The sequence below is a fragment of the Octodon degus genome, unplaced genomic scaffold (assembly GCF_000260255.1).
Source record: "Octodon degus isolate 3935 unplaced genomic scaffold, OctDeg1.0 scaffold00131, whole genome shotgun sequence".
NCBI lineage: Eukaryota > Metazoa > Chordata > Mammalia > Rodentia > Octodontidae > Octodon > Octodon degus.
Genome location: NW_004524707.1, coordinates 7,802,605 through 7,814,075, shown reverse-complemented (window position 1 = coordinate 7,814,075; position 11,471 = coordinate 7,802,605). Strand labels below are relative to the sequence as shown.

General features: G+C 43.6%; 1 protein-coding gene across 2 annotated transcripts; it reads left to right on the top strand.

The window, feature by feature from the left end:
- The first annotated feature begins 1,649 nt into the window (after positions 1 to 1,649).
- LOC101578708 (histone H3.3) lies at positions 1,650 to 10,747 on the top strand. Of its 2 annotated transcripts, none has more exons than XM_004641175.2 (4): positions 1,650 to 1,741; positions 3,189 to 3,334; positions 4,705 to 4,858; positions 10,096 to 10,747. In XM_004641175.2, exons 2-4 carry the CDS (start codon positions 3,207 to 3,209, stop codon positions 10,222 to 10,224), a joined length of 411 nt encoding a protein of 136 aa, XP_004641232.1. In that variant the 5' UTR covers positions 1,650 to 1,741; positions 3,189 to 3,206; the 3' UTR covers positions 10,225 to 10,747. The 2 variants fall into 2 exon arrangements, with proteins under 2 accessions (XP_004641232.1, XP_023556947.1); XM_023701179.1 differs by having other exon boundaries at positions 1,665 to 1,741; positions 3,180 to 3,334.
- The last annotated feature ends 724 nt before the right edge of the window (positions 10,748 to 11,471 follow it).

Below are 11,471 nucleotides of genomic sequence, written 5' to 3'. Positions count from 1 at the left end.
CTATGCAATTCAGTCTGGCCTTGAGCTTATTTTCTAGTCCAAACTAGTCTCAAACTTGCAATAATCCTCCTGCCTCAGCCTCCGGAGTGCACGCAAGCACCACTACATCCTGCTCATTTTGATTTCCTAGGGAGGGGAGTAGGAAAAACTCATCTGGCTTGAATTATAGGTATTCTTTGCTGGCAGTTATCTAGGCTTCTCTGCATAGATGCTTTCAGGATAGTATGGAAGATTGCATGTGTTCTGTATAGCAATCACGTATATATATTTAGTACAGGGTCTCACTACACAGATCGGAATCATAGTGATCCTCCTGTTTTAAGCGCTTGGGATTACAGGAATCATGGACACTTAACATTCATAATAACATACTAATGAAACAGGCCAGGCATGGTGGCACATGCCTGTAATCCCAGCATTTATGGCTGAGGCAAGAGAATCACCTCAAATTCAAGGCCAGCCTGGGCTACAAAGTGAGGTCAAGGGCGAAAGGAAATAGGAAATGAAGAAAAAGAACCCAGAGATTTTGGTTTCTCGGGTCTGCTCTTATCTCGGACAAATCCATTCCTCTTCATATCTGATTTCCATGTTTCAGGACAGTGTGTATGACTCAAACAGCTCACACAAGGTCCACATTACCAACAGCAGCCAGGGTCGAACTAGGAAATGCATGCTTTGGGGTGTCTTTGGGGCACTTCTACAGAAACCCTGAACCCACAGTGGGTGCCTTCAGTCCCGCGCAGACGGTTGAGTTGGAAGGGTCCCGGGAGTGTCAGTTAATGTGGAGAACTTGGGCTAGGAAGTCTGTTTCCTATTCCGCTTGAGTTCGGGGCCTCTTCTCCGATCACGTTCACCTGCTTCTGCCGTTTCAGCCTCTTATAAACTAAGCTAACAACTCTGGACTACCCTAAAGTAGCAACTCGGTTCCAAACATTCTCGCCAGCACCCGGCATGGCCGAGGCCCACTGCCCACTCAGGCGGCGGGACGCGCTCCCGCGACGGAGCGGCTGCAGCAGGGGCCGGGGCCACGCGCGCTACGGGGGTACACGAAGCGCAGCTGCCCGCAGGGCCCCGCGTCGCCCAGCTCCCTAACTGACCCGCGAGGGCGGCCACACCCGGCGGCCGGTATCAGGCCGCAGGACCGCGCCACACAGCTGTGTGCAGCCGGAAGAGGCCGCCGGCCTAGCCCGCCCGCCCCGCGGCGCCGTCCTCTCACGGCGAGCTTCCTGTCTGGGCTCTTTCCACGAGGCGCTGCAGCCGCCCAGCCCCCGCCGCGCCCGAACCGCGCGGGGCCCGCAGAGGCGCGGCGCCGCACACCCCAGCAGGCCGGACACGGTCAACGCCCGCTCCCCTCCCACCCGGGCCCTTTGGCAGCCCAGACGCGGTGCGAGGCGGGAGCGGCCACCTCGACGTGTCTTTGTGTTTGTATACACCGCAAGGGGCTGCTGGGAGGGGAGCTAGGCGAAGCGCCGAGGAGGGGCGAGCGCGCGCCAGCGAACCGGCGCGGGCGGGGGGAAGGGGCGGAGCGGGGAGCGAGCGCCGGGCCGGGGGCGGAGCCGAGCCTTCCCTCCATTGTGTGTGATTGGCTGGCGTGCGGCGCGGGGGCGGAGTGCGTGTGTTGGGGGCTAGCCTCGGTGTCAGCCATCTTTCAATTGTGTTCGCAGCCGCCGCCGAGCTGCCGTCGCCGTCTAACTCCAGCGCCGCCTCTCGCTCGCCGAGCTCCAGCCAAAGGAGAAGGGGGGTAAGTTTCCCCGTCGGCCCACTTCCCCACAACCGATTCCCGCTTGCCGCCAGCCCCGTGCGGACCCAGGCGGTGCGGGAACGGGTCCCACAGCCTGTCTGGCATGGTCCACAAACTTTTTGGCCCAGAAACGGAGGTGAAGAACGAGTTCTCCCCGCCGCCGGCGGTGGCGGCAGCGGCGGCGGCAGCTTCTTCCCGGCTCTGCGCCTCATCCTATAGTTCCTCCGCCGCGGCGCTTAGCCTGGGCTCCCTCCGCCTCTGGGTCTGCTCTTTCTTCAACAAAAGCCCGCCCGCCGTCCCCTTCTCGGATCCTAGACCCTCACCAGGACCCGCGGGGCTCTTGGGCCGTGGCATCCCGGGCCAAGCCGCAGTTTTCGGGCGGGAAAGGGGTGGAAATCGCCACCACTTCCCAGCCTGGGGTAATTCGCGTTTTGCTGCCTCTCCACAGTTGTTGCTGAGCTTCACCATCTTGTCTCTCTTCTCTGGTCACCGACCATATTTTTCCCGTTTCTCTCTTCCACATTTAAAAAAGAGAGGTAATTTTTTTTTTTTAAGAATAACATTTTCCTCATTTTTTTGAGAAACCGAAACTTGATTCATTTGAAATGCAAAAGAAAAAACTTGCATTTGGGAACTGGCACGTGGCAGGGGATCGGGTATTTTCGAGCTATTTGTTGTTTTGTCCCTGGAAGGGAACCGGATCCGTTTCGCGATTGTTTCCATTTTGCTCGGGCTGGGGCGGCGGTAGTGCCCGCTCGAAGCGGTAGGGAGCCCAGGCCGGGACCTCGGAGACCGAACCAAAAGTTTACGCGGGGCCCGGGTGGACCGGACGGCTGGTGTCGCGTTAATTAAACCTGGGTGCGGGGCAGTTTATTGCTTTGCGAAGACTGTGAGGGCTGGACGCAGCACTGTGCTTTGTAGAAAGCTCATCAGGGTAGCTGTTCCTGTTTTTCGGGACTTCTTTTTCTTTTTCTTTTTTTTTTTTTCTTGGTCAATACAACTGAAAATACGAAACCAAGAATGTTTTCAGATATTTAGGTGAATGTATCAACTGCCAGGCGCTAGGGGGGCGACCAATCGGAAACCTTTTTTGCTGTAATTTGACTCGACCTTTCGTTCTTTTGATTTATGGATCGAATGTTTACAGATATTTCTAATTTTTGCTTTAATTAAAGCGGATCGAAGGGTATTAGGGACCTTTTTTCCATGTTGCTCAGAAATCGGTTTTTTGAGATACAATCAGTATTTTCAAGGAGTCACATTTGTTACAAGGAGTCATATTTGGATGGTAAACTAGAGCTGCACCCTTTCGAATTATATAACATTACGGACTTTATTTGTATACAGGGCATAGTTTCCAGGTGGGGGGGGTTTAAGGCAGGAAAACCCAAATGTTCAGTAGTTGCTTATGGTGATTTGTTTTTCTTTTTTAATGCTGATACCTCAGTAAGGAGGTCCCAGTACCATGGCTCGTACCAAGCAGACTGCCCGTAAATCCACCGGTGGTAAAGCGCCCAGGAAACAATTGGCTACAAAAGCCGCTCGTAAGAGTGCGCCCTCTACTGGAGGGGTGAAGAAACCTCATCGTTACAGGTATTGAAAAGGAAAAAAATAGGATAAAGTTTGTCCATGAGTATTCATTCGTTCTGACAAAAAGATAGCAGTTGCAAAGTTTTTGGCTTAGGGAAGCTGTTTCCCCTTTGACTATTTCAGCTGGATATTTAGATTGGAAACATTTAATTTTGAGTCCATAATCTGACCTAGAGGCTTATGAAGACTTAAAATCACTGATATTAATGGAGTATGTAAGCATTTTGTTAGTACATTTTTAATATTAAAGTTCTTTACACTTTTTGTGATATCTTTCCTTGCTTACAGTAAAATAATAGCCAGGATCAGGAGATAATAAAAATCCCCATCTTTCATTTACTTTTTTTTAAAAACACATTTTTGACCTAAGCAGTGTTATTAAGGACATCTGCCATTAGAGGGCAGAAGTTGTCCATACTCAGGTGAACTACAAATTGCTGTTAACTTGAAATAAAAGCTCATACAGTAAAACAAGTCAAGCTTAAAGGTAAATTCTTTGTAGGCAATTAGTAAAAAAAAGAAAGGTGGGGAAGTTCAAATTCAGTCATTCATGAAAGATGGTCAACAGTGCAAGCATCCTGGAAAAGATGCTAGCCATGTTTTAAGTGGAGCATATTGTGTTACATTGGCAGGTCTAAGGGCAGACAGGGCTTTGATAAGGTCCCTGTCATTTCTTGCCTTTTTTTTTTTCCCTCCCCCCAACCCCATTGTTGGGTATTGAACCCAAGGCTGTTACCCCTAGCCCTTTTTAATTTATTTTTACTTTTTTCGTGACAGTCTCAGTATTAGCCTAGTTTGGTTTTGAACTCATGTGCCCGGGCTGGCCTTGAACTGAGCAGTAATCCTACTGTCTCTGCCTTCTGACTGCTGGGGATCATAGGTACTTGCCAAATTGCCCGGAGTGAACTCAAACTTTGAATCCTCCTGCCTCAGCTTCTCAGTGCTGGGATTACAGAGGTATGCAGCCATGTCCAGCTTAGAATTACACTTTTTGTGATTTTGAGACAGGGTCTCTGCAAATTAGGCTGGTCTCAACTCGATCCTCATAGTTTAGCAAGTGCTGGGATTACAGACTTGTACCACCACACCTGGCTTTTGTTATTACTCTTAATAGACTGGAGCTGGGTGTGGTGGCCCACACCTGTAATCTCAGCACTTCAGAGGCTGAGAGTTTGGGGCCAGTCGGGACCAGTCTAAAAACAAAAATAGACTTGAAAGTTCAGGTCTCAAATTTATCAGATTTGTTACTGAAGCTGACAAATAGTGGAATGGCTTACTTTTTGAAATATTAATGCATACCTTTGAAAGGAATGAACCCTTTTGTGTTACATGTGTATCTGGTAAGTTTCTTTTAATGTTTTTGTTTTTTTAAGGCCTGGGACTGTGGCACTCCGTGAAATTAGACGTTATCAGAAGTCCACTGAACTTCTGATTCGCAAACTTCCTTTCCAGCGTCTGGTTCGAGAAATTGCTCAGGACTTCAAAACAGATCTGCGCTTCCAGAGCGCAGCTATTGGTGCTTTGCAGGTAAGATGAAGAAGATAGGGTTTTTGTTGTAGGACTATGTACCAAGAACAATTTGAAATCTCTGTGCATAGACAATCAATCTTGAAAACTGGTTGAATCACTGGTGAGGAGACTTCAGAAAGGTCAAGTTATTCAATACACATAGAAAATGCCACAGGTAACCTGGGTGTTGTGGCACCTACCTATAGTCCAAGCACTTGGCTGAAGCAGGAAGATCACTTGAATTCTAGGCCAGCCTGAACTATAGCGAGACCCTGCCTCAAAAAGATTTTAAAAAAAGAAGAAATGGACCTATTGTACTTTAAAGCTATTTTAAAATTTTAAACATTGCATTAAAAACAATGTTCAGCGCGGGAGGGTAGGGATGTTCCTGCCTGGCAAGCATGAGGCCCTAAATTCAATTCCCAGTGCCAAATTTAAATACACACAGTACTTAAATAAAAACAGAAAATGCTGGCTTCTATACATTGTGGGGCATTAGGTGTAAGGACTAGAGGTGTATACATTTTGGCCTTAGTTTCAAACTTGGACTAGTATAAAAGGACTGCTTGAATGTCCTGGAGCTGAGAAGACACAGGTGTAGAGAGCTTAATAGGTAGATGGAACAGGCAGCAATAAGAAATTGTGCATCAGTTACTGGGCATAGTGGCATACATACGTGATCTGAGTGCTGGAAGGCTGAGGCAGGAGGACCTTGAGTTCAAAGTCAAAGGGCGTTAGGTGTAAAGTCAGCTGCGTAGGAAAATCTTGTCTTCCCAAAACAAGCATATGAAGAAAAAGCAGTGATTAATTATGGTTAGGTTTGATTGATAGGAATTAAAGGAGATTTGAAGCTTGCTAGGGGGTTATAAGTTTCCAGTTAAATGGGGAACATACTGAATTTAACCTTAGCTCCAGAGTGGCAGGACTTGTGGGAGATTATGCTGTACATGGCTACGTAAAACAAGTAAAATAAGACTGGGCATGGTGGCACACACCTGTAATCTCAATGCTGGGGAGGCTGAAGAAAGGATCACCACAAGTCCTAGCTGTAGTGAGATCCTTTGTGAGATACATTTAAAAAAGAAAAATTTTTTTTTTTTTTTTTTTTGACAAAAACCCATATGTGAGGTATAATGGACATCAGTTACCTAAGTAACCTATTTTATTCTATCTGGTTGGCATTGTTTAGATCGCTTATCTCAAAATAAGGTAGGACCATGAGCTCCTTTAGAAACCTGAGGGTAATTAAAAGCACAGAGTACTTGGTGCCATTGTAGACCTAAATCAAAATCTGGGAGGATGATCTAGAACACTGGTGGCGAGCCTATGACACACGTTATTTCAAGACAAAAGATATTAATGTATAGGTTTTTTTCTAGACTAAAATCTGAATATTCAGGTTTAATTGCAGTGTTGGCATTTCACAGTAAGTGATTTGGGGATTGCATTTTGGGCACTTCTCTCCAGAAGGTTCACTGTCACTGGTTTAGAATCTACATATACTCTATTGGAGGATTTTCAAGGCTGCTGTTGCTGTGCCTGGGTTTTGCATTATATGTGAGAAAGATATGATAGGTGGATTCTACCCTGAAATGTCATTGGCTAAGCTGTTTCTATGGTTAGTCTAAACTTCATTTGATTGGTGAATTCCAGGAATAGGCATCCATTAAATAGTCAGTAGGTGGAAATTTCAACTACTAAAATCTTCCCCTGGGTTACTTAGAACTTTTTTTGTTTTAATAGCTGGTAATCTCCATTTCCTGTTTCATTTATTACTAAATCAGAAACATTACTAAGATTCTCTAGAATAGGGTAAAACTGCTCATTTTGTTTGCTAGTTATTAGCAAAACTACTTAAAGAGCAAAGCACTGCACTTGGAAGTCCAGGACTTTGGAGTTTAGGTGTCAGTTACAGACTTATAAATTTAGGTTTCTAAATATTCTGGATAAAAGATCCATCTTTTTAAAATTTGTTGCTGTTTGGTTATGCTTGTCGAAAAAGTGTAAGTGCTTAACTTGTTTATATTGGAAAGAGTTAATTGTTACAAGCCTTTTTTTTATTAGTACACTTTATTTTGTAAAGCTTATTTTTTTAAGCACTTCTGAGATAATAGAGTAACTTGCTGATGGAAGCAGATAATAAAAAATAGCATTTGAAATTTACTCCGAGCTTTAGAATTACACAATTCATAACTTAACTCTCTTTTTTTCTTTTTTTTTAGTGGACCCTGGGATTGAACTCAGGTCCTTGCACTTGTGAGGCAAGCACTTGCTCTCCTGAGCCATCTCCCCAGCCCCCATAGCTTTGTAAATGTACTACCCTTTGGCTTGTGGAGAATACGTTCTGTGAAACCACAAATAGTACGAAATCCTGTATTTACAATGCATTTTCCTATATTTTCCACAAAATGGTGGTAAACTTAATAAATTAAGCACAGTAAAATGTGACAATAACTAATGATAAAATGAAACAATTATAACAATATATTGTTAGAGAAAGTTATTTAAAATTTATATTTGGGGATCTGAGAGCCCAGGGTCTCACTGCATAGCCCAGGCTGACCTTGAACTCATGGCACTCCTGCCTCATTCAAGTGCTGGGATTATAGTAACACATCTCCACACCTGCAGTGTATTTCTGGAATTTTCTAGTTTTTAAGACCATGGTTGACTGGAAAGTAAAACCATGGGCAAAGAGGACTACTGCACTAACAAAACTAAAAATTTTAGCCTTGGTCCAGGGAGATAACTCAGCGGTATAAGTGCAAGGTCCTGAGGTTGATCCCTTGCACCGCAAAAACAAAAACAAAAACAAAAAAATAGCTCTGACTTTTAATGTCTTGAGAGTTTAAAACACATTCATATTTTTTTTAATTGGTAATGTTTTGGAAGATAGTAAAGCCAGCCACCAAATACACAAAATATAGGGCCAGGGAGGTAGCTCAGTAGAATAATTACTTGCCTGACAAGCACAAGGTCCTGAGTTCAATCCCAGGTACTGGGGAAAAAAAAATACATATATAACCATATCTGGCAAGATGGCTCAGCAGACTAAGCGCTGCTTTACCAAGTGCAGGGACCAGGGTTTGATCACTGGCCCCGCCCCTGGGGCATGCTGAGCCGTTGACCACTGTCTGTGGTGGCACACACCTATAGTCCCAGCGCTGGGGAGGCTGAAAACTGGAGGATCACTATGAATCTGCATTGCATAGTCAGACCCTGTACCAAATACATAAAATTAAAAAATCTTTTTAAAAACACACAAAATACCACAAATTAACACTGTTTTGTAATTGAGAAATGTCTTATTTTAAAATTATATTGAGTCAAATTAATGTGGCAGTCTTTATAATGTACTTTGTATTAAAGTAATTTATTGTTTTGATGGAACCGGGGTTTGAACTCAGGCCCTTGCACTTGCCAGGGAAGCACTTACTCTACTGAGCCATCTCCCTGGCCCCTATAATGTGCTGTGTGTGTGTGTGTGTGTGTGTGTGTGTGTGTATGTGTATGTGTATGTATGTATAACTGGGAATCAAACTCAGGCCCTTGCACTTGCCAGGCAAGTGCTTACTATACTGAGCCATTTCCCCAGCCCCTATAATGTACTCCATAACCTTACTATATCTGGGTGAAAAGAGACTTAGGTGGAAGATCCCAAAGTTGAGAGGAGCCCCAGAAAGTGAAACCCTGGTGGGTTCAGAAATCTTGCAGAGCTGACCAGACAAAACCCATGCAAACTGACAGCCAGGTTAGGACAGTTGAGAGCCCAGCATCAGAGCAGTCAGCAGGTGATATGCTCTGAGTGATCTTGAATCTATGGCACATTTTGACTTTTTTTGAGATAGGATCTCATCGTGTAGCCAGCCTGGCTTCAACTTAAAGCAGTCATGCCTGGCTTTGCTTTTCATTAAAGTATTCTAGATGTATATAATCCTAAAATGCTGTGTTAACACATTCCTGATGGCTTGTGCCACTAGTGGTTCAGAGCCCCCAGCAGTGAGAGAATTACACACTGCTGTGTCACAAATGAATTAAGCACATTAACCTGATTTCTTCCTTCAGAGAATTGTGAGTCCTTCAGAGAGAGGCTGAGGCAGGAGGATCATTGCAAGTTCAAGACTAGCCTGGGCTACACAGCTCACAGCCAGCCTGAGCTCCTATGCTCATTCTCTCCCTCCCCCCTCCCTCTCCCTCTCTTTCCTTTCTCCCCCTCTCTCCACCATCCCCCACCCCCAGGGCTTGAAATCAGCCTTGCCAGGCAGGAGCTCATACCGCTGAGCTATTTCCCTGGCCCCTGGCCCCGAGACCCTGTCTCAAAACAAACAAAAAGAAAGGATGAATACGCTTCCCTGGCAAGTGCAAGGCCTGAGTTCAATCCCCAGTTGCACCAAAACAAAAAAAAGGATGAATAATTTTTTTAATGAAGGTGTTAGATATAAAAATAAAGCAGCAAATGTCAAATATCTGTGAGGACAGTGTATTGGGAGTATAAAATAAGTTCTCTGTTATTAAATAACTGGAAAGCAGTATAGTCACTTGAATCTCGAGTAATGAGTTGAGGGTTAAGTGTACTGAGAACACTGGCAAGAGGAATGCTCTTTCGCCTGTGGGGAATATAGTCTTGACTCCCAAATATATTTTGGAAAGAGAAACTTCCTTGTTGAGGAGAGAGCGCCAATTAACATCTCATTTAATGCTCCAAATCCAAATAAAGCAGTTGGGCTGGTAACTACTTAGAAAAACAATTTTATTTCAGTGAGTAAGCAGCCAGCCTTAGTGCTTCTTGTCTGTAATCTCAGTGCTTAGGAGACTGGGGCAGGAGGATCACTGTTGAGTGTGAGGCCATCCTGAACTACATAGCAAGACCCTGTTTCAAAAAAAAAACTCAAAGGAAGCAGATGTTTTAACTTACAATTTTCAACTTTTTAGACCACTAAAATTTACTAATCTGTACTTTAAATGGAACCTCTTCACATACCAAGCCTCCTTGGATGGCTCATTCCTAAAGCTAGCAGTTTTAAGTAGTACAGATAGTACCTTGAAAGAATTTTAGCAAGAAATGGGTGGAAAGAAAGTACTTAGTAGGAGACAGCACGTCTCCTAAACATAATAGATTGAAGTGTAAAGAGCCCAGGCTGGTATGCTGGGACCTAAAAAGTTTGTATCTTTAAGTGTTAGAAACCTAGTTTGAACTCTATGTGTGCTTCATCTGTTAGAAATAACACCACTAGTAAGTTTTCTTCTTGTTACAGGAGGCAAGTGAGGCCTATCTGGTTGGCCTGTTTGAAGATACCAACTTGTGTGCCATCCACGCCAAACGTGTAACAATTATGCCAAAAGATATCCAACTAGCACGCCGCATACGTGGAGAACGTGCTTAAGAGTCCACTATGGTGGGAAACATTTCATTCTCAAATTTTTTTTTCTTCTTCCTGTTATTGGTAGTTTTGAATGTTAGGTTTTTTGTTTTTTGTTTTTTTTCCGTGGGGTCAAAAGGTACCTAAGTACATGATTGCGAGTGGAAAATAGGGGACAGAAATCAGGTATTGGCAGTTTTTCCATTTTCATTTGTGTGTGAATTTTTATCTTCATGCGGGATGTAAAGCATTAATGCAAGTCAAAAATGTTTCAGTGAACAAGTTTCAGCACTTCAACTTTATAACAATTATAAATAAAAATCTGTTAAATTTTTCTGGAAAACGCCAGCATTTGGATTTTTTTAAAACGAGTAAATTTCTTATTGACAGCAACTAAATGGTGTTTGTAGCATTTTTATCATACAGTGGATTCCATCCAGTCACTATACTTTTCTAACTGAGTTGTCTTACATGCTAGTACATGTTTTTAATGTTGTCTGTCTTTCTGTGCTGTTCCTGTAAGTTTGCTATTAAAATACATTAAACTGTATCTGGTTTGGTCTTTATTAATCAGTCCTACCCATGAAAGTAATTCACTCTTAAGTTCTCATATTCAAAATCATTGTAGCATCAGTTTTGAACATGTCACCCTGTGTCACAGACGGTTGAGGAATGTGGAAAGAGGAAAAACTACTGGCTATATATATTTTTTAAACCTTGTAAATAGTAAACATTCGCTAACACCAGATCTTAACTGTGGGTAAATGTTGCCTCTGATTCCACTCAAACCTAGCAAGTTAACATTACTTGCAGATACTTTAAAAATGCTAAAAGCACATTCATTCATAACATGCAGTGTGCTGTTAAACTGTTCAGTGCTAACTAAATGAGGCTGAGGCAGGAGGATCTCTGCAAGTTCTAGGCAGCCTGAGCAGCATAGACCCTAAGCCAAAAAAAAGTGCATTGCTGACTGACTTTAAGATGTTAACATGTTTGTTCCAGCATTATTTATTATTAACCCTATTCTTAACTTTGTAATGATGAATGCCAAGTGAAGCTTAAGCCTTTTAAGTTCCATAAATACCTAATGTAGTGACATTAGTTGTAACATTTGTGTGTTTGAAACTTCCCTGAAGGACATGTAACTGCAGAGAACAAATTCATGTCAGTCCCAACATTTGGCTGTGTCACTGGTTTTAGCAATATTTCTCAGGTGAAGATTAATGGAATTTACTGCAGCTGCTTTTAGAGCCTGATTCTAATTTAACAGG

Bases quoted from the DNA above. Each gene is read 5' to 3' on its own strand.
- LOC101578708 (XM_004641175.2), top strand. From the start codon at position 3,207: ATGGCTCGTACCAAGCAGACTGCCCGTAAATCCACCGGTGGTAAAGCG. The intron at 3,335-4,704 runs GTATTGAAAAGG...TGTTTTTTTAAG, and splicing joins AAGAAACCTCATCGTTACAG to GCCTGGGACTGTGGCACTCC. The intron at 4,859-10,095 runs GTAAGATGAAGA...TTCTTGTTACAG, and splicing joins CAGCTATTGGTGCTTTGCAG to GAGGCAAGTGAGGCCTATCT.